This window comes from Macrobrachium nipponense, chromosome 5, assembly GCF_015104395.2.
Source record: "Macrobrachium nipponense isolate FS-2020 chromosome 5, ASM1510439v2, whole genome shotgun sequence".
Lineage (NCBI taxonomy): Eukaryota > Metazoa > Arthropoda > Malacostraca > Decapoda > Palaemonidae > Macrobrachium > Macrobrachium nipponense.
Window position 1 is genome coordinate 51,050,637 of NC_061107.1, and position 23,223 is coordinate 51,073,859.

The following is a 23,223-nucleotide window of genomic DNA, read 5'->3' on the forward strand; positions in this document are numbered from 1 at the left end:
CTCTGGTATATGATAGAGCTATTTATACTGGGAAAAATGAATAACAGGCATTTTTCATAGGGCGACACAGGTCGACACCAGAAAAGTCGCTGATTTAACCCCTCCCCTTCAAAGGTGGGGGAGTAACTATTGGGAGCATTTCACTGATTAACTATTATTTTTAATTTTTACCCTTGATGAATTTGTGCCAAGTAGCCGCAGATAAACCTAATGATTGAGGGTAAATACTAAAAAAATTGATTTTATCATAAAAATAATTTTATATGTAGATTATATATACTTTATTGCTATAAAATTGGATTTATGACAATTGTTTTTCCTTATTAGGGTAGTGCAAGACACCTCACAGAATGTGTTGACCTTCTCCTTCAACTTGGTGAACCAGCTGAAGGATTATGTGATGATTTCCTTTCTCATGCTCGTACAAAATTAGAGGATGATCTTGCTAACCTTACAAGAATAGCAGAAGCTGCAGCTGGCATTGAGGAAGTCTTGCCTTCAGCAGTAGGAGGTGAAGATGGTGCTGCAGATGGAGGAAAAGATGTAACTCAACCACAGTCTGATGAGACTGTACCTGAAGGTGCTAGTATGGTTAGTAAAGTGGCATCAAGTGTAATTGATAAGTTCTATACGTACTGCAATTGGAAAGTGAATAATTTATGACAAATACAAAGGAGATTTGAATAAATGAAAGAAATCTAGGTAATTTATATAAGAAATTAATGTTCATTTGTTCCTAAACAATATACAAACTTTTTGGTCTTTATTAAATGAATTACCTTCACTTCAGCTGGAAACCAGTTGTTAAACTTTTAACAAGGTGGTATGGTAGTAACCTATCTAACAACCTGGTGATAGTCCTGCCCACCCAGTCGGTAGAGCGTCACTTTACCTTCAGCCATGCTATGGTGAGGTTGAGTTACCCTGCCCTCTGCCCTGCTTGCTGTTGTTTCGCCTTGTTTACTTTGGTGAACATCACTTCCTTTCCCGGTGGGATTATTTCATATTGTGTGTTTTTTTTTTCATTCTGTTTATGTGTTTGCTTTATGTATTGAAATACCTATTTGGCCTCACTGCTTGGCCTTCTGGCCAACTCTCATCAGCTCAGTGGTCTGGTTAAGCTATTTTGATGATAATAAGTTTTTGAAATACAGGCAGTTCCCGGTTATTGCCGATTCGGTTATATGACGACAACTGAATTTTTGGCGTCGACGTGTGCCGATCCCCAGTTATCGGTGCCGATAACCGAGGATCCAAGGATCAGCACTGATAAGCAGGGATTGTCATGCTGTTGGGAATGTAACCCCCCCATAAGAAGGTGCCTAAAAGAAGGTGCCCTGGTACCATGGAGAAGGCTTGCATCCATTACTGGTTGGCTTTAGATGTAAACCCACTTTTCCTTTGCACATCATGGAGGGGGTGAGTGCAACCCTAATTCTATGTGTAAGGAGTGCTGTGACTGGACTCCAGAGCAGGAAGTATCAGAAGAAACTCCCCAAGTCGTCATTGAAGGGTAACGCACCCTCATGACTCCCTTGGTAGTTAATCCTTCAGATACATCCCTCCTGCCAGCAAAACTTCCCAACTTTGCTTTCTACCTCTCCTTTGGGAGAGGTTTCCCTTCGTCATCTTTGCTTGCTTTGTTGGGTGGAGATCGTCATTGGGGGACTGGAGGCCAGGGCAACCTCCTTGGGTGGTTTCCATCCGGTTGGTTGTGGGGGGTGTGTGTGAAGAATCTCCCTCAGTACAAATGGAGATTGTCCCCTCTGACCCGACTTTGTTTCCAGGCTTGGAGGTGGAGGAACTCCAGGACACCTGGTAATCTCTTGGCCTCCAAGGAGCTCCCTCGATGCAGGGCATTTTAAGTAACCTGCAAGCTGCTCATACCTTGCTCTTCCTCCAGTGACTCATACTGCTACGACAGTAAGCACATCAAATGTCACTATGACGACGAGCTACTTGAAGCCCTAGAGTGTACCCATGTACCTCACATTGATGACCCCTTCAGTAGTTTACAAGACTCATGCTCCTGCTGTATCCTCCATGGTGCCTGTCCATGCTCCCCAGGAGTCTGTTCTTGAGTTGTCTTCCAACCTCAAGGAGCAGATCCTCCACGCCCTCTTGAAGAAGGCGAAGAAGTCCGAGAAGAGGTCTAGGAAGGTGTCATCTTCTTCTTTGCTGTCTTGTATGAAATATGACATTTCAGTGTGGGGCTTATTTTTAAAAATCGACTTGAAATATTTACTTTTTATTAATTAAAATTAATACATTTACTTAGATAAAGAATCTTAGCTGCTGGAATTCACTTTTTTTAACCTGATAATTGATAAACCAGCTTCTAAGAGGCCCTCTGGTTGTTTGTATGTAAGGACTCAACTGCCAAACCACTTGCCACTACAGAAACCTTCAAATCCGAGGTGAGGTGAACAGCAGTGTTTGGGGAAAGTCAGATTCTTCTCACTGCTACCACCACGTTGAACACTGGAAACTTATCATATATTTATGCTCACTTCCATACTTAGTGCTATTTTTATATTTATCTCGTGTTCACCACGCTAATGATTAATTTACAGTTGTTTAGGGCTTTACATATTCATAAGTACCTGTAGCTGAAGTGTGGTTTTCATTTTTTATTTTATTAAGTGCATTTTGTGCAGGAATAAATTTTCCTGAAAGCTAGGTCTTGGAAGGTTAGGTTTTTTACAGGTGTGTAATGTAATATTTCTGGGCTCAGTTCATGTCGCTGCGTGAAATAATCCTTTAGTTTATTATTTCTAAGGTAAATTAGCTAACAAATACCAGAGAAAAAACAAATCAAAGAAGATGTCAGTATAACTGACTCGCTCACCCAAAATAAAAGAAGGGTGTCGGTATGGTAACTGGGGCGAGTGAGACCACTACCACGAACTTCTTGCCATTTACAATTCTCCTATATCAAAATTCTCAACGAGAGAGCCGACCCACAGATTGAGGCGGCAACTACTACTACTACAACCCATGCCATGCCGATCACCGCGCCTCTGGTGGCCATCCTTCAAGTTAGCGGACATTTACCCACACTTGTTTTCGTTTCGCTCTCTGTGTTTTGGATTTATCTCCCCCTTTTTTGCAAGATGGAACGTGCAGCGATTGCAGCAGCTAAGTTAAGTGTCCTGCAAAGGCTTGGATTTAGTTTCGTTCCATCCAGGTGCCTATATTTGCTGTTTTTTAGGTATAAATATGGGTTCCCGGTCTGGAGCATGGCGGCATGGTCCCGCCTCATGGTCGGTTAGGTTCTCGGTCCCCCATACCTGGAACCTTTCCCCTTTTAATTATTCATGTGTGGCTCAAGTCCTATTGTTTATTTTACCGTATGCTGTTTTTACATCGTTTAGGGGATATAGCCTACCCCTGGTTTTAGGTCATGCATGCATGTCTCTCTACCTCATGTAGGCATTCGAGTGTTTCTTGTCCAGACCCTAGCCATTGCTCTTCGTATCGGCTTAGGCTAGCTCTGAGTGATAGACTTTCTTTCGGGTCAGTCGTGCACTCCTGGACGTTCTTTTTCTTTCACTCCTTATATTTTCCCCTACTTTATTATCGATGTATAGTATATTTTGGTTAGCCTAGGGCGTCTAGCCTTATAGCCTATAGCCTGGGTCTCAGTGGTCCTATGGTCCACGCTAGTTACAGTTTTGTTGCATCCTTATTGTCAGTTTTGTTGCATCACATATTGTTGCACCATCCTGGTCAGTTTGGTTGCATTTGACCCTTGGCGTCCGATCCAGTCGGTTGTGTTGTGTTATTGTACCTTGGTCCACTCGTGATCGCGGTACGGCTAGACGCCCGCCCCAGTCGCTTTCCCCCCTTCTTCCTCTCGCCATAGAGTAGGAGGGTGGGGTGTCTGTTCTCACTCGCTCCATCCGGGCCTGGCTCCCTCTCTCCCTACGCGGAGGGAGTAGGGGAGTCTGGACAGACTGTTAGGCTGGGAGTGACCTTGTTCTCCCTTGTGCGCTGTGGTACCTCGGTGTGACGGGGGGTTGGCCTCCCCCTCCCTAGTTGCTCCAGCATTCCGCCGTATACACGGGAACTGACTTCTTCCCTCCTCGCCTTTCCCCCCCCTGTGACGGCGGACCTATGCCTCTTCTTCCCTGGCGTTCCATCGGTTACGGGAGGGGGGACGTGGTCAGCTCCGCCAACCAACGGAGTGGATAAGTTTTCAGTTGGTCCTTAGCTTTCCATCGTTCCTTCATCTCCGGCATGTGCCCTAGGGCATTCTTCCGGCAGAGTTGGACAGCGCCGCGCTTCGGAGTCCTCCTCCGATTTTAATTTTAGTTATGCTTAAGTTAGTTTATAGTTATCTTAAGCTTGGGTCCCTCCCCTGCCCTTATTGGAAATTTCGTTTATAGTTATATAACATATTTCTATATTTTACCTCTGGTTTACGGAATTTCCTCCTCCGGCTTACACCGGAGTTATTGTATCACCCATTATCGCATAAGGTTCTTAGGGGAGGGGTTACAGTGGACCCCCCGTATTCGCGTTCTCCGGATTCGCGGACTCACACATTCGCGGATTTCTCTCGGGAACGTTTCCCTGCATTATTCGCGGAAAATTCGCGCATTCGCGGTATTTTTCTATGAGAAATATCCACAAATTCCTGGTTTTTGTGATCAATTTCATCATAAAATGCACTTTTTGTGATAAAACTATTAAAAAAACTAAGTATGTAAATTTTTAGTGGTTTTTCTTAAGTTTTAACTAACGAAATAGGCTGTTTTTAGCGCTTTTATAGGGGTTCCAAACATTCGCGGATTCTAACTATTCACGGGGGGGTCTGGTACGCATCCCCCGCGAATACGGGGGGAACACTGTATGCCCGAAATTTTATTAATCTCCGGCATGCGGCGGAGTACTAGGGTAGCCCTGTGAGTGTAATCTCGATACTCATGTATCTTTCCACTTACAGGCTACCAACTGTGGAACCACCCCCGGGATGCAACACCGTGGGGTTGCAGGACCCCTGCGGGCATGAGGTCTGGCAGGACTCATGCTCCCTGCTCCACCAGCCATGGCGACTTACAGGTCTGGTTCCACGAGGCATGTTCGATCTGCTATGAGCTTGTGAGTCAATTTTTGGATGGGGTAAGTACTTTTCTCATCAGCACATTCATAAAATATGAGTTCTGATATATGTTTAAGCTTAAGTTTTCCTTGGTATACTGATACCTTTATATGCTCCGATATTGCTAGTCTTAAGCTTGATTTAGTCTAAGGGTTAGGATTCACCTTTAGCCTTAAGATCTGATAATCGCCCTCTCTTTCAGGCTGCCGCAGTCAGGGAGACTGCTCTCGCAACCCTGAGAGCTTGGGTCGGCGGCTTCGGGAAGAATGCCGCCAAAGGACAGCCTTACATCCTGGAGAAGAGGCTGGCTGTCCTTCTGTTTCCTGGAGGCAAGCTGACGGGGTACGTCAACCCTACTGAGGCAGCCTCGACGATTGCGACCATTCAGCGGCAGGTCACTCAATGTATGAAGGAAGGACCAGGCCAGGACATCTCGGCGAAGGTCGCCACATTAGATATAAATGTAGAGCCCATGGTAGGTGTGGATGACTTGTTGGTTGAGGTAGGTATGTTGGACGCTCAAGGGCTTCTCTTGGGCGTCTCTGGATCTTCATCTCTTGTTCCTTCTTCTTCTTCCTTTCAGGGCTTTACGGGGGCGGAGCTCCCGTATAGTGCACCAGACGCCTCTGTGGTTCCCAAGGTGAAGGACCACAGGGCTCAGAAAACCCTTAGTAAGACGTCATTGTCTAAGAAGACTTCTTCGGCGTCTTCATCTCATAAGTCTCCGGCTTCTCACCCCGGAGCAGAGAAAGTGAAAGTATCTTCTTCCTCTGCTTCACTTACTAAAGGGCCGAGGAGCAAGTCCTCCAAAGAGAGATCCCGTACTCCGGCGGAGTCGGTGGTCTCTCCTTCTTCGAAGGTACTTCCTCTGAGTACCCCATCTGCTTCTGCGCCAGTTCCTGGCTTTGATCCTGCTGCATTTTCTGCCGGAATGATGCAGCAGGTGGGAGATCTTGTAGGATCTTTGAGGAACAGTATGGAGCAGATGTTCACTCAGCTGTCGAACAGGATGTCCACACAAGAGAACCTCCTGTCTGGTTTCAATCAGTGGCTCCGCAGCTTGCTACCTCCAGCACCCTAGTGCCGGTCTCATCCAGCTTCCACCTCATGATTCCCTCCCACCATTCTCCATGAGCAACCCTTGGAGAGTAGCGTCTTATGCTCCTTTCCAAGATGGTCTCATCTCCATCCCGGAGTGTGGAACTCGAAGGATTGAAGACTTAGAGTTCTATCCTGAGAATTTGCAGCCTCCATTCATTGGCTACGCCAGACTGACGGAGTCAGCTCTGAACAGGGTGGACAAGATCCCGAAGGAGACAGTCCTTTACTCCAGGGATCAGGCACAGAGGGAATGGCTTCGCTGTCTCGAAGAATGGGACTGTATCAACACCAGGCGCCAAGCCTTCAAAAGTCCATTCACGATCTTCACGACGGAAGAGGAAGCTCTACTTCCCTTCTTAACGAAGATCGCCAGCGTCACCGTGCAAGCAGGCCTAAAAGGAGATCCTTTGCCGCAGCTGAGGGAGGCAGATCCCACATCACCCTTGTTCCCTTCGTTTGGTGATATGTGGGAAGACTTGCCAGCCACCTTCACAGTTGGAAAGTTTAAACCGGACTGTGCTATGGATCAGTTTGGTGAAAAACTTCCAAGAATTCCCGACAACCTCATTCAAGCAGAATTTGAGGCTAGGTCTAGGCTGGCAAGGACTCTCAACACTATGGTTATGACTGAAGTAGCGGCTCTTTCATATGCTTCGGAACCGCTCTTCAAGCTGTTGACCAAATCACAGACTTATACAGTCCAATCGGACTTGTATGAGTTTGTGGTCGTGAGGGTCAACTGTAGAAAGCATGTCCTCCAGGAAGCAACTATTCGGCATGAGCCAAATAAGTTGCTTTCCTCCAACATCTGGGGGGCGGACCTCTTCCCGGAGTCAGCGGTTAAGGAGGTCCAGAACGAGGCTACGAGATTCAACCAGAGTCTCAAAGATCGTTGGGGCCTCTCCGCCAAGAGGAAACAAGACTCGTCTGCTTCGGGTAAGAAGCTGAAAAAGTCCAAGAGGTTTCAACCTTACCAGAAGAAACCTCAGCACTTTGTTCAGTCTGTCTCAGCTGTCCCAGTCACCCAACCAAGACAGGCTTCCACGTCGAAGGGCCAAACTCAACCTATCCTCCTGATCTCACCTCAGGCTCAGCCATCCACATCTTACGCTGTCTCCCCGGCGTTCAACCAAATGTATGAAGGCCAGGCCTTTCAGCACTTTAACCGATTTGCCAGGGGAAGCAGACCCAGAGGAGCCTTTTGTCAGAGAGGATCAGGGAGAGTTATTAACAGAGGCAAGCACTTCCGTGGAGGCCGTGGAGCTCACCCAGCACAGCAGCAGTGAGATCTCCAAGGTAGGAGGGAGGCTGTTCCTCTTCCGGCATCGGTGGGGGTTCAGCAAATGGGCACAAAGTATTGTGTCAAAAGGTCTGGGTTGGAGTTGGATCAAGGGCCCCCCTCCACCCAGACCATTCCTTCAACTTCCATCAAGGAATTGACAGATTTTGCGGAGGAACTCCTTCAGAAAGGAGCAATATCGAGAGTCAAGCATTTAAAGTTTCAAGGTCGCATGTTCAGCATGCCAAAGAAAGGCTCATTAAAAAGAAGAGTAATCTTAGACTTGTCCCAGTTAAACTTATCCATTCGCTGCAACAAGTTCAAAATGCTCACCATTTCGCAGGTACGGACCTTACTTCCCCGTGGGGCCGTCACCACCTCTATCGATCTTACAGACGCATACTATCATATCCCAATAGCGAGACACTTTCGCCCTTACCTAGGCTTCAAGCTAGGGGACCAGACATTCTCATTCAAAGTGATGCCCTTCGGACTGAATGTAGCTCCCAAGGTATTCACAAAACTAGCGGAAGTAGTCGTTCAACAACTGAGGTCGCAAGGGATAATGGTAGTAACATACCTCGACGATTGGTTGATCTGGGCACCAACCGTCGAGGAATGCCGGAAAGCCACAAAGAAAGTAATTCAGTTCCTGGAGTATCTGGGGTTCCAGATAAACAAAGGAAAATCAAGACTCACTCCGGAGTCTCGATTTCAATGGCTGGGCATCCAATGGGATTTATCCTCCCACAATCTGTCAATTCCGGTAGCCAAGAGAAAGGAAATAACGAAGTCAGTAAAGCAATTTCTAAAGTACAAATATGCTTCAAGGAGAAACCAGGAAAGGATCTTAGGTTCCCTACAGTTTGCCTCAGTAACAAACATCTTGATGAAAGCCAAACTGAAAGACATAGGCCGGATCTGGCGCTCAAGAGCAAATGTCAGATCTCAGGACAAGTTGTCAGCAATTCTGCAAATCCTTCGGGACCATCTGCATCCCTGGACTCAAATGAAGAATCTGTCCATGTCGCTACCTCTTCAATATCCTCCTCCGGTAATAACTATCCATACAGACGCTTCATTAAGAGGTTGGGGAGGGTATTCTCAATTCAAGAAGGTTCAAGGAACTTGGTCACTACAGTTCCGCCTGCTTCACATAAACGTATTGGAAGCCATGGCAGTGTTCCTGACCCTGAAGAGGCTCCTTCCACCAAAGAACTCTCATGTAAAATTGGTTCTGGACAGCGCAGTAGTAGTACACTGCATCAACAGGGGAGGTTCCAAATCAAGACATCTAAACCATGTCATGATAGCCATCTTTTCCCTGGCAGACAAGTTCAAATGGCACCTCTCCTCCACCCACCTAGCGGGAGTAAGGAATGTGATAGCAGACGCTCTATCCCGGTCAGTTCCCTTGGAGTCAGAATGGTCTCTGGACAACAGTTCATTCCAATGGATACGCCGGAGTGTCCCAGGTCTCCAAGTCGATCTCTTCGCTTCTCAGGCGAACCACAAGCTTCCATGCTATGTGGTTCCCAACCTGGACCCTCTGGCATATGCCACAGACGCTCTGTCCATAGACTGGAACCAGTGGAAGAAGATTTACATCTTTCCTCCAGTGAATCTTCTTCTGAAAGTTCTGAACAAACTCAGGACTTTCAAGGGACAAATGGCACTAGTAGCACCGGACTGGCCGAAGAGCAATTGGTATCCCCTGCTTCTGGAATTGGGTCTTCGCTCCCAACGGATTCCCAATCCCAGGCTCTCTCAGTCAGTACAAATGAAGACTGTGTTCGCTTCCTCAGGAATTCTCAAAGCCCTAACTTTATGGACTTTATGAAGTTTGCGCCCAAAAAAGATGCAGTTATAGATCCCCAGAATATCCTTTTCCTGGAATCAGATAAAAGGGATTCAACTTTGAGGCAATATGACGCTGCAGTTAAGAAGTTGGCATCTTTCCTGAAGGAATCAAACATCAAAATCATGACTATCAATTCAGCTATATCCTTTTCTGGGCTCAGCTCGTGTCGGCCTATGAAATATCCTTAAGTTCATTATTTCTAGGTAAAATTATCCTAAAATTACCAGAGAAAAAATAAAATCAAGAAAATGTCAGTAAAACTGACTCGCTCACTCTATAAAAGAAGTGTCGGTATGGAAATAGGGGCGAGTGGGATCACTACCACGAGTCATTTACCATTTAGACCTTCCAACATAAAATCCCCACCTGAGAGAGCTGATACTAAAGGGTGATGCGACCGCTACTACTACTACTACTGACGCCACGCGGAGAGCAGCGCCCCTAGCGGTCATCCTTAATTATTAGCTCGACAACGCTAGTTGCATCTTTTTTCACTCGTTTTGTTTTCGCTTGGATTTATCTTTCTCAACGATGGAACGTGCTGCAATCGCTTCGGCTAAGTTAAGTGCCTCATAAGTAATAATTTTTGGTATTCCAGTCTTCCAGGGACCAGTATTTTCCGTTTTTTAGGTCATATACGGTCTCCGGTTGACTCGTGGCGGCTATGTGACCGCCTCGTGTGTTAAGATTTCCCGGTCTTCCATACTGGGACATCTTATGCTTATGGGCTCTATATTTACGTTCATCGTTTTATTACATCGCATTTAGAATTAGGACACAGCCCATCCCTTTTACCTTTTATCTCTTAGTTTGGTATTTAGGGCTATACTGTGTTTTTCTGGCCCAGCATCCCAGCTCTTGCTCTTCATCAGCTACTGCTGGCTCCGAGTAGTCGACTGTTCTTCGGATCAGTTCGCCTTCTCCTGGGCTTCTTTCTCTTTTACTCAAGTGTCTCTTCTATCTTTTACGATGTATTTATTTATTGTCAGTGTTATTTAGGGTGCTAGGCTAGCCTAGGTGCCTTGTGCCATGTGTTGGTACAGTCTGGTTCACGTGGCCCTCTGTGGTTGTGTTGCTATCGCGTCCTAGGCCACCTACGATCACGTGTCCCATTAGGCACCTTACCCTCCCCCTTCCCTCCCTACCGTGTGGTAGGGAGGGGTCTGGCGGATCTACTTGGTTGTCATGACAACCACTGTAGCCTACCTCCCTCTCCCTCCGAGGGGGCAGGAGTTCTATACCAGCTGGGGCTAGGGCGACCACTTGTCTCGGGTACCGGGTTACCTGGCGGGTAGTAGTAGGGACGGGGGGTGGTAGGCCACCCCCCTCTCTCTCTCGTCCGCCGTGTTCACGCCGGGATTCCCCCCCTGTTTTCCCCATTCCCAACCCTTCCCCCACCTTAACGGACGGAGCCCCCGCTGAAGCCGGGAGCCCCTTCGGTTATAGGTCCACCTGGCTCCGCCAGCGAGCGGGGTGGGAATTTACTAGTGGTCTATATTGCTTGCCTACTATATCCTGGTTTTCGCTACCGGAGGAGAGCTCGCTCCTTACCCGGGCACTTCTCTAGTAGACGGAAAGAGTTATACCTCATTCTATATGGATATACCCTTACTGATACGATGACTATTGGTTTTTAGTTTTATGTACTATCTCCGTCGTTCTCCGTCGTGGTTTCATGGCCCCTCACCACTCCTGGTTGGAACCTTTTTCCTGTCTCCGGCGTAAGCCTCAGACCCCCACCAACCGCCTAGCTAACCACACGTATTGCGGCGGAGCACTAGTTTAATCTAACTTACATGCTCCGGCATGCAGCGGAGTCCATGTTAGGCTGTAAGTGTGCACTCTGATACTCATGTATCTCTCCACTTACAGGCTACCAACTGCCAGGTTCCAGGTTGTAACGCTGTGTTGTATGACCCCTGCGCCCATGAAGAGTGTAGGACCCACGCCCCGTGTGCCACTACCCACGACGGGATGATTGTTTGGCACCCTGAGGCATGCACCATCTGCTATGACCTCATGAGTCAGCTTTTGGGTGGAGTAAGTTAACTCCTGGACATTTTTCCTGTTATCAATGATTTACCCTTAGTTTTAAGCTCCTTTAAACCGTATCTCCGCCGCTAGAAGCTTCACATCGCCTTCTCTTACAGGCTGCCGCCGTGAAAGAAGTCGCCCTAGCAACCCTGAAAGCTTGGGTAGGCGGCTTCGGGAAGAACGCCGCCAAGGGCCAGCCTTACATGTTAGATAAGAAGCTGGCCATCCAGATCTTCCCCGGAGGCAAGGCGACGGGGTACGTGGACCCCATCTCGGCAGCCCCACTCATAGCTTCCATTCAGCAAGAAGTGCAGCAGGCGTTTGGGTCCGTCTCGACGCAGGAGCCGGTCCCAGATGTAGCTAACCTGGACCTTAATCTTGAGCCTATGGCGGTAGGTGCGGAGGATTTGTTGGTTGAGGTAGGTGTTTCGGGCGCTCAAGGTCTACCCTTGTGCGATCCTGGATCTTCTTCCCCTGTTCCTTCTTCTTCTTCTTTTCAAGGCTTCACGGGATCTGAGATCCCTTCTCGTTCACCCGCTCTCTCTGTACCCCCGAAGGTGAAGGGACAGAGAGAACAGAAGACCCTCCATAAGACGACTTCTAAGAAGTCGTCGTCTTCTTCGGCTAGGAAGTCTACGACATCCTACGCCGATGCGGTGAAAGCGAAGCCTAGCTCTTCCCATTCAAAGAGCTCAAGAAGCAAGGCTTCTAAGGAGAAGGCCCGCGCTCCTGCCGAGCCAATGCCTTCTCTGACATCTACCGGATCTACTCCGGTAACTCCTGTTGGGGTGGCGGGACCTAGCTCTTTTGATCCCACCACTTTCTCAGCAGGAGTGTTGCAACAAGTGGGAGAGATGGTTGGCTCTCTCGGTACTAGGTTTGAGCAAATGTTTGCTCAACTGTCCAGTACGATCAACCAATCTGGTCAATCGATACAAGACCTCTCTAACCGAGTTAGGGAGCATGATGACCACTTCGCTGGCCTCACTCAGGCCCCTCAGGCGAGCTCCCCTGTGGTCAGGTTAACTGGTCTCCTACAGCTACCTCCTTATGAATCCCTACCAGCCTTCTCTATGGATAACCCCTGGAGGGTGGCAGCTTATGCCATCCCTTCAAGGATGGCATGATTTCCATTCCGGAGTGTGGAACAAGAAGGATTGAGGACTTCGAGTTCTACCCTCCCGGACTGACTCAGCCTTTCATAGGGTATGCTAGGCTTACGGTAACTGCTCTCAATAGAGAGGATAAGATCTCTAGAGAGACTGTGCTGTATAGTAGGGATCACGCACAGAGGGAAATGGGTTCACTGCCTCGGAGGATTGGGATGTACCAATACCAAACTCCAGGCATTCAAGAGCCCCTTCACTATCTTCGCTATGGAGGAGGAGGCTTCTCTTCCATTCGCTACTAAGATAGTAGAAGCGACTCTCCAAGCAGTCCTTAAAGACGAGCCCATGCCACAGTTGAGAGAGGCGGAATCAACATCTCCGCTCTTTCCGTCCTTCAGAGAATTGTGGGAGAACCTACCTGCCACTTTCTCAGTAGGTAAGCTGAAGCCAGACTGTGCGATGGATCAGTTTGGCGAGAAGCTCCCGAGACTGCCTGATAGCCTTATTCAGGCAGAATTCGATGCCCACACAAGATTTGGGAGATCTCTTAACTCCCTAATCATTACGGAGATGGCTGCCCTTTCCAATGCTACGGAACCGCTTTTTAAAATACTGGCTAAATCCCAGCTCCAGTCGGTTCAAGCTGATCCTTTGACTTTCTTCTCAGCCAGAAGAACTGCCGAAAGCATGTTTTGCTGGAGCAACTATTAGGCATGAGCCTAATAGACTTCTAGCTTCCAGCATGTGGGGTGCGGACCTCTTCCCAGAAGCCTCTGTGAATGAGGTGCATCACGAGGCTGCTAGGCTTAACCAGAGCCTTAGAGCCAGATGGGGCATCTCTTCCAAGAAATTGAAGAAAACTGGTAGGAGATTCCAACCCTATCAAAAATAGCAGCAACAACAACATTTCGTCCAAGCCGTCCCAGTTACACAACAGGGACAGCCTTCGACTTCTAAGCAGACACAGCCCATTCTCCTGTTGTCTCCTCAGAATCAACCCTCGACCTCATACACCGTCTCGCCAGCTTTCAACTCGATGTATGAAAGCCAGGCCTACCCAACCTTCAACAGGTTTTCTAGGGGGAGCAGAGCGAGAGGTCACTTTCGCAAACAAGGCACAGGAAGAGCTGCAAGAGGCAAGCACTTCAGAGGAGGGCGCAGAGGTCAACCCGCTCAACAACAGTGAGGCTCCCCAGGTAGGAGGGAGGCTGTTCCTCTTCCGTCACAGGTGGGGGTTCAGCAAATGGGCACAGAGCATTGTGTCCAAAGGATTGGGTTGGAGTTGGATCAAAGATCCTCCTCCAAACAAATCATTCTATCAGATACCATCAAAGGAGTTGACAGATTATGCGGAGGAACTCCTTCAGAAAGGAGCTATTGCGAGAGTCAAGCATCTAAAATTTCAAGGTCGCTTGTTCAGCGTGCCAAAGAAAGGCTCACAAAAAGAAGGGTAATCTTAGACTTGTCAAAGCTAAACTCTTTCATTCGTTGCGACAAGTTCAAAATGCTCACCATCTCGCAGGTACGGACCTTACTTCCCGTGGGCCGTCACAACCTCTATCGATCTTACAGACTCATACTATCATATCCCTATAGCCAGACACTTCCGTCCATTCCTAGGCTTCAAACTAGGAAATCAGACGTTCTCATTCAAAGTGATGCCCTTCGGTCTGAACGTAGCCCCCAGGGTATTCACGAAAATAGCAGAAGTGGTAGTTCAACAATTGAGAACACAAGGGATAATGGTAGCAGCGTACCTCGACGATTGGTTGATCTGGGCACCAACGGTCGAGGAATGCCTCAAAGCCTTGAAGAAGGTAGTACAATTTCTGGAACATCTGGGGTTCCAGATAAACAAAACGAAATCCAGACTCACTCCAGAGTCTCGTTTTCAGTGGCTAGGAATCCAATGGGATTTATCCTCCCACAATCTGTCAATTCCAGTGGTCAAAAGGAAAGAAATAGCCAAGTCTGTGAGGCAATTTCTCAAAAGCAAACAAGCTTCAAGGAGAAACCAGGAAAGAATCCTAGGTTCCCTTCAGTTTGCCTCAGTGACAGACACCCTCCTGAAAGCAAGACTGAAAGATATAAATCGAGTTTGGCGGTCAAGAGCAAACGTCAAATCTCGGGACAAGTTGTCAGTAATTCCACAGATCCTTCGCAATCAGCTCCGTCCATGGACAAAAGTGAAGAATCTTGCCAAATTGGTACCCCTTCAATAACCCCTTCCGGTGTTAACCATTCACACGGATGCCTCCCTGTCCGGTTGGGGGGGATATTCTCAATTCAAGCAAGTTCAGGGGACTTGGTCCGTTCAATTCCGCCAGCTCCACATAAACGTTCTGGAGGCAATGGCAGTATTTCTTACTCTGAAGAGACTCCTTCCCCCAAAGAAGTCTCATCTAAGACTAGTTTTGGACAGTGCAGTGGTAGTACATTGCATCAACAGAGGAGGGTCCAAATCCAAACACGTGAATCATGTCATGATAGCCATCTTTGCTCTAGCAGACAAGCACAAATGGCATCTATCTGCCACTCATTTGGCAGGGGTAAGAAATGTGATAGCGGACGCACTATCCCGGTCAGTCCCTCTGGAGTCAGAATGGTCCCTGGACGGCAGGTCATTCGAGTGGATATGCCAGAGAGTCCCAGGTCTCCAAGTAGATCTCTTCGCCTCACAAGCGAACCACAAGCTCCCTTGCTATGTGGCCCCCAACCTGGACCCTCTGGCTTATGCCACAGACGCCCTGTCGTTGGACTGGAATCAATGGGAGAAAATCTACATTTTTCCTCCAGTGAATCTTCTTTTGAAAGTTCTGAGCAAGCTGAGGACTTTCAAGGGACTGGTAGCTCTGATCGCTCCAGATTAAAAAGGCCAAAAAGCAACTGGTATCCTCTGCTTCTGGAATTGGGTTCTCCGACCTCAACGGATTCCCAATCCCAAGCTGTCGCAATCAGTACAGATGAGGACTGTGTTCGCTTCCTCAGGAATTCTTCAGACCCTAACTTATGGACTTCACGAAGTTTTGCGGCTAAAAAAGATGCTAACATTGATCCACAAAACATCCTCTTCTGGAATCAGACAAAAGAGAGTCAACTATTAGACAATATGACTCAGCTGTTAAAAAGTTAGCATCCTTCCTGAAAGAATCAAACACTACAACCATGACAGTTAACTTAGCTATATCCTTATTCAGATCCTTATTTGAAAAAGGTTTTAGCAGCTAGCACAATTACTACTAATAAATCGGCTTTGAAGAAAATCTTTCAGTTGGGTTTTTCAAATAGACTTAACGGAATCTTACTTTACATCTATTCCCAAACCCTGTGCTAGACTAGACCTTCTCAAAGGCCTACTTCAGTTTCATGGTTCTTAAATGATGTCCTCAAACTAGCCTCAGATACTGACAAACTCATCTTGCACATTCATAATGCTACTTAGGAAGACGTTATTTTTGTTAAGCCTGGCTTCAGGAGCCAGAATTTCAGAACTGTCGGCTCTATCCAGGAGATGCGGGTCATGTAGAATTTCTCCCTTCAGGAGAAGTTCTACTTTCCCGGATCGCAGTTTTTTAGCTAAAAAACGAGGATCCTCTTGCAAGGTGGGCCCTTCTTGGAAAGTTATCCCACTTCCGCAAGATCCTTCTCTTTGCCCAGTATCAACTTTAAGAGCCTTTCTATCTCGTACATCCTCTAGATCCTCAGGTCCTCTCTTTACGAGAGAAAAAGGTGGCACTTTATCAGTGAAAGGAATCAGACAACAGATCCTTTACTTCATTAAACAACCCAACCCTGAATCATTTCCTAAAGCACATGATATCAGAGGGAGTAGCCACCTCAATTAATTATTTCCAACATATGAATTTTGAGGATCTTAAAAAGTATACTGGATGGAAATCACCGACAGTCTTTAAACGTCATTACCTGAAGTCCTTGGAATCTTTAAAATTTTCAGCAGTAGCAGCGGGAAACATTGTTTCTCCTGATACTGCACAGTAGTTGTAGTATAGATCCAGGTCTCCTTTCTACCTACCTCGTCCAACATGCCTCACCCTATTGCCATGCTCTTCGTGATACTCTAGCCTTAGCCGCTAGGATCGTATTGGTGAATGCCCCTTATTTTTATGCTAGGGCATCCACATTGTGTACATATAATGTACTTCAGTGTTTCTACCCTTATTTTTATGCTAGGGTAGAACACAATGAGTTTGTATATTTTTGTAAATAATACTTAAATTAGTGAATCATTGTATATTGTTCTATTTACCATTACACTATTATGTACCACCATTTCTAGTATAAGCTAATTTTAAGTACTTTATGTTAATATGGTATGGTTATCCTACTATTATTTAGTATAAGCTAGTTTAAGTACTTTTGTTAGTATACTGAATGAGTCTTGATTCACTTATATTATATCAGTCTTTTACTATTTGGTTTCATTTGTCCTTTTATTCCATCTTGTCTGTTTCTCTGGTACTATTTCATAGGCCGACACGAGCTGAGCCCAGAAAAGGGATTTTGACGTAGGAAAAATCTATTTCTGGGTGATTGGCTCGTGTCGCCCTATGAAACCCACCCTGTTTCTTTTTACCCACCCTGCAGGACAAGATGTTCATATATTAAGGATGACCGCTAGGGGCACTGCTCTCCGCGTGGCGTCAGTAGTAGTAGTAGTAGCGGTCGCATCACCCTTTAGTATCAGCTCTCTTAGGTGGGGATTTTATGTTGGAAGGTCTAAATGGTAAATGACTCGTGGTAGTGATCCCACTCGCCCCTATTTCCATACCGACACTTCTTTTATAGAGTGAGCGAGTCAGTTTTTTACTGACATTTTCTTGATTTTTTATTTTTTTCTCTGGTAATTTTAGGATAATTTTACTTAGAAATAATGAACTTAAGGATATTTCATAGGGCGACACGAGCCAATCACCCAGAAATAGATTTTTCCTACGTCAAAATCCCTTTTTTAGGTCCTTGTTTGAAAAAGGATTAGCAGCTAGCACTATTACTACAAATAAATCAGCCTTGAAGAAGATCTTTCAAATGGGTTTTAACATAGACTTAACAGACTCCTATTTTTCGTAGACTTAACAGACTCCTATTTTTCGTCTATTCCCAAGGCTTGTGCTAGACTTAGACCTTCTGTAAGGCCTACTTCTGTGTCATGGTTTTTGAATGATGTCCTTAAGTTGGCTTCAGATACTGACAACTCAACTTGTTCATTTATAATGCTCTTAAGAAAAACATTATTTTTGCTAAGCCTGGCTTCAGGAGCTAGAATTTCAGAACTTTCGGCTCTGTCCAGAGATACGGGTCATATAGAATTTCTCCCCTTAGGAGAAGTTCTACGTTCCCCGGATCGCAGCTTTCTAGCTAAGAATGAGGATCCTTTATTGAGGTGGGAATCTTGGAAAGTCATTCCTCTTCCTCAAGACCCTTCTCTTTGTCCAGTAATGACCTTACGAAGCCCTTTCTGTCTATTGGACAAATCCTTCCATCCTCTTCGGGTCCCCGCTTTAGGAGGAAGAAAAGGGTGGCCTTTACTTTACAAAATTAAAGGCATAAGACAACAGATCCTCTACTTTATTAAACAAGCAAACCCTGAATCTTTCCCTAAGGCACATGATGTCAGGGCAGTAGCCACCTCAATTAATTATTTCCAACACATGAATTTCGATGACTTGAAAAAGTATACTGGATGGAAATCGCCGACAGTGTTTAAGCGACACTATTTAAAGTCCCTAGAATCTCTAAAATTTTCAGCAGTGGCAGCGGGAAACATAGTTTCCCCTGACTCTGCCCAGTAGTATAGTTGAAGATCCAGATCTCCTTTCTGCCTGCCTCACTTAACATTTCCTCCACCCTATCATCCTGCTCTACACTTCGCCTTAGCCTTAGCTGCTCATATGAATGGCTTAGTGGTGTGTCCCTTATTTTTTTTGCTAGGGTCACCCACAAAAATGTTTGTATATAACCTTACGAGTGTGGTTCCCTTATTTTTATGCTAGGGTCCCACACTCTCATCTCACGATGGTTTGATACTTTGTGGAATTTCAATAATTGTGTATATAAGATTTATTTAGTGTGTTGCATTATTGTATTATTATCTTTACACACACTATCATATATTGATATGTTCATGCTCTGTAACATTTTATATGTATTTTGTAACAATATTTACATAGTTATAAGATATAATTACTTTGAATATCTCCTATTTAGAGATTGTCTGAATATGTTTATTCCTTGGATTTACCATTTTATATCCATGTCCTCTTATTTGAATTATAGTATTGTAGATTTAATTTTTAGTTTTATTTGAGACCCTCTTATTTTTCTCCAATCTTGTGCTATTTCTCTGGTACTATTTCACACAGCGACACGAACTGAGCCCAGAAAAAGGATTTTGACGTGGGAAAAATCTATTTCTGGGCGATTGGTTCGTGTCGCCCAGTGAAATCCCACCACTGCCCTGCCCTGCCGCCCAAGATTGCCTGCTAACTTCAGGATGGCCACCAGAGGCGCGGTGATCGGCATGGCGTGGGTTGTAGTAGTAGTAGTTGCCGCCTCAATCTGTGGTCCGGCTCTCTCGTTGAGAATTTGATATAGGAGAATTTTAAACGGCAAGAAGTTCGTGGTAGTGGTCTTCACCTCGCCCCAGTACCATACCGACACCCTTCTTTTATTTTGGGTGAGCGAGTCAGTTATACTGACATCTTCTTTGATTTGTTTTTTCTCTGGTATTTGTTAGCTAATTTACCTTAGAAATAATAAACTAAAGGGTTATTTCACTGGGCGACACGAACCAATCGCCCAGAAATAGATTTTTCCTACGTCATAATCCTTTTTTTCTCTGGCTATTACAGCTCTTACGTGTTTGTGTTTGTCCTTAAACCTGTAGAACTACTGCCCATCTGCTTAGCCAGAACCAACCATTCATAATTTTATACAAGTTTAGATTTTGTGTTTGTCTTATATATATTGTTGATGGTAACAGCAGAATATATGTTTAATTATTATACAGTTTTTGTTAAAAGCAATTGCTTTAGTGGCATCAATAAGTTTCTTGCAGGTATCTTCATACTGACTAAGTTTTTTCTGGTTCTTATTCGTCAACTTACGGTGAAAAATACAGAGAGAATGAGAGAGAGGGGAAGTGAGAGAGAGTGGACGGGGTGTTGGGTAGAAGAAAGAGGAAAAAAGACAGGGAGGGTTAGAGACAGAGAAGAGCTTGTGTTTTGGGAGGAGATGAGAGAAGATGAGAGAATTTGAGAGAGAGAAGAGAGAGGAGAGGACAGAGCGAGAGAGAGGAGAGAGAGAGAGAGAGACGAGAGAGGAGAGAGAGAGAGAGAGAGAGAGAGAGAGGGAAAGAGACATTGATGGATGGAGAGATTAAGAGAAGGAGTAAGAGGGAGAGGAAGAGAGGGAGAGTAGAGGTGGTGTTAGGTAGGAGGAAGATGGAAAAAGTTAAGAGGAGGAGAGAGGAGAGAGAAGAGAGAGAGGGTATAGTTAAAAGAAAGAGAAATAGAGATGTGGAAAAGAAAGAAGAAAGGAAAAGAGGTTGAGAGCGAGAAGAGAGGAGAGACGAGAGAGAGAGAGAAGGTGAGAGAGGAGAGAGAGAAGAGAGGAGAGAGAGAGAGAGAGTTGGAGTTGAAAAGAAAGAAAAAAGAGAAAAAAGAGGAGAGAGAGAGAGAAGAGAGAGAGAGAGAGAGAGAGAGAGAGAGCCAGTTTATCAGTTGTCATTCAGTTATCCCAAGCAGCACTGGGTCGGTTAGCTAGTGTGTATAATATTGAATTTGAGTGTGTGTATGTGTGTCCTAATGGTCTACGATGATTAATGGCTGAAAATTCAAGTTGGGTGGAGCCTCAGTGACCTAAGCGAGCATGTTACTTAGCTTTCGCTGGGTTGTCTCATGTCCTTTAACCCTTAAACGCCTATTGGACGTATTATACGTTGACTAAAATTGTTGGTCGGGTGCTTAATTGACGTATGATACGTCAACTACAAAAAGTTTTTTTAAATATTCGCGGAAAAATAGTTAAAGGCCTAGTTTGCGACAAATTTTAAATCACACGCCTTGAGGGATGCTGGGAGTTCACGGATCAAGCTGTTGTTTTGTTTACTAGCGTTACCCAGGCGCGCATGCACAAATTGCTTTCTTCTTGCGCCAGCAAGCATCAGCGACGTGTCGTCAGAGAGCGAGCTCTTGCCGTATTCACGTTTTGCAGAACTTTTGCAAGTGTTACAGTATTTGTGACGTAACAGGACGTTCACAGAGATGTCCCAAAGTCGTCAGGAGCATGAAAGGGGAGTATTGCCTGTCGATAGTGATCGTGTGAGGCGAGTTTTGGACTTGGATGCTGGAGAGGGACCAAGCTCCCAAGATGACCCAGCTTTCCAACCCCGTGTTTTGCGGCCTCGTGTTGTTGAAAGTGTCCAAGGACCACATCATGTGCCTTTTACGACCCCTAGGAAGCATCAGGGTGTCCTGAGGGGCATTCATAAACATTTGGGAGGCCTCCAACAAGGGGACATTGATGAGTACTTGTTAGAGCTCGATCGACAGCAGCTCGAAAGTCCTCATTTTGATGGCAGTTGGTCATCTAGTGACGAGACATCATGCCTGATGTAAGTGATGATGAATATTTGCCCCCAATGTCCGTACGGGAGTCACAGCCTGAAAGTGAGCTGGAATTTAGTGGTTTTAGTACGTATGAGGGAGAGTCTGAGGAGGAGGAGGAGGAGGAGGAGGAGGAGTCGCAGAGTTTTGTTGTTGGGGACGAAACAGAGGGTGAAAGCGAGGGAGATGGCCCAGTTGGGCCGGGGGGGGGGGGGGGGGGGGCGAAGCAGTGCCTGCACGCACATAGGCTGTTCCTGATGTGGGAATTGCTGGAATACCTGGTTGCAGAGACGACGGATTACGCTCGGTAATATTGGAGGCGGGATTTTTTTTAAGTATGCCCAATGTGCCCGGCGTTATGACCCGTGATAGTTTCCTGGCATTGGACAGGTATTTCAACGCCTTCAACCGAAGGGCCATACCCCCGGAATAACCCCGAGCGCCTCATCTTAGTCCGCCCAGTGTTGGAGTGCATTTGTGAACTGAGCCAGTTTCTCGTGGTTCCTGCCAAGAACCTTTCTTTGGATGAGGGGATGATGCCTTACAAAGGACATATCAGTATAAAAGTGTACAACCCCAAGAAGCCAAAGAAATATGGTGTAAAAAGGGATTTTGACGAAGGTAAAATCTATTTCTGGGGGAAGACCTGTGTCGCCCGGTGAAAAGGATCCTGCTACTCACTTTTCTAGTATAAATAGGTTCTAAATATACCAGAGAAAAAAGCTAGCATGGTATGCTGAGGTTACTACCCTCGCGTGAGCACCCTAAGGGCGTCGGGTATAAAGTACAAGGTGAGTGGAAGCTACTATTCACAGGTCTTCTGCCAATTAGAGGTTTCCTTTCCAAAATCCCTCTCATGGGGAGAGCCGTTGCAGCGGCTACTCCTACGCCCTCGCTACTGCTACTACTGCCCGACCCGAGCGCCATCTGCAATCTTGGATTTTAGACACCCTGGCTTGGATTGGTGTAAGGGTGGGGAACTTAATAAGAAGGGCTGGGTTCACGGGGCGACACAGGTCTTCCCCCAGAAATAGATTTTTCCTTCGTCAAAATCCCTTTTCTGGGTTCGACCTGTGTTTGCCGGTGAAAAGTTACCAGAGAATGCCTATCCAAGCCTACTAGATGCTAAGTATCCTTATAAGGAAGGAGTTAATGAAATCTTAAGGTTCATTTCAACTTAAATTTACTCACTTAATATTTATGCTAGGTCTATTTAAATTTAAACTTACTTACTTACTACTTACACTAAGACTTAAACTATGACTTAGAACTAGTAATAAAATTGACAGGATATTCAAGGCAATATCACATTCCCAGGATATGTACCGCCCGGTCCGTAAAACAATCGAGGACCAAATATTCTATGTAGAAGGTTTGGTGGCAGGATGACGCCCAGGCCCTCCCAACCCAGAGGAGAGAGGTATGGTGGGGAGTACGAGCGAGGCAGGTAGGAAGGAGAGAGTATCAGGAAAGAGAAAGGGGTAGGAGAAGAATGATAGGATTCATTATTCGGGGGGAACTATGCTCCCTGCAGCAATTGCCTTCTAAATTCTTTAAATAGTGGCGGTTAAAAACTACTGGGGATTTCCAACCCGTATATCTCTTCAGGTCCTCAAAATTCATATTTTGGAAATAATTAATAGAGGTAGCCACCGCCCGGATATCGTGGACATGTGGGACCAAATCCGGGTTGGCTTGTTTAATAAACTAAAGTATTTGTTGTCTAATACCTTTAAGAGAAATATTGCCACCTTTTTCTCTAATGAATTGAGGACCTGACTATGTTGCGGAAGTTCTGGCTAAGAAGGATTTAAGGGTAGTGACAGGGCACAGTGATGTGTCCTGTGTCAAAGGTATGATTTTCCACGGAACCCATCTATTTTGTGGGTCCTCATTCTCAGCCAGGAAGCTTCGGTCTGGGGATAGTAGTACTTCCCCTGACGGGAGGAATTCTATGTGGTCTGGATTTCGTGAGAGAGCCGAAAGTTCAGATATTCTAGCGCCTGAGGCCATAGCCATTAGGAATAAAGTTTTTCTTAGTAGGGTTATATACGAGCATGATTCATTATTAGTGTCTGAAGCCAATTTGAGTACATCATTCAAGAACCAAG

General features: G+C 45.9%; 1 protein-coding gene across 1 annotated transcript in view; it reads left to right on the plus strand.

The window, feature by feature from the left end:
* The first annotated feature begins 308 nt into the window (after window positions 1–308).
* The window catches only part of LOC135215090 (vacuolar protein sorting-associated protein 51 homolog), a 46,879-nt gene continuing 23,964 nt past the window's right edge, over window positions 309–23,223 (plus strand). The window contains exon 1 of the mRNA XM_064249560.1: window positions 309–591. Within this exon, the coding sequence (XP_064105630.1) occupies window positions 589–591 (3 nt within the window). The 5' untranslated portion in view covers window positions 309–588. The remainder of the gene's footprint in view (window positions 592–23,223) is intronic.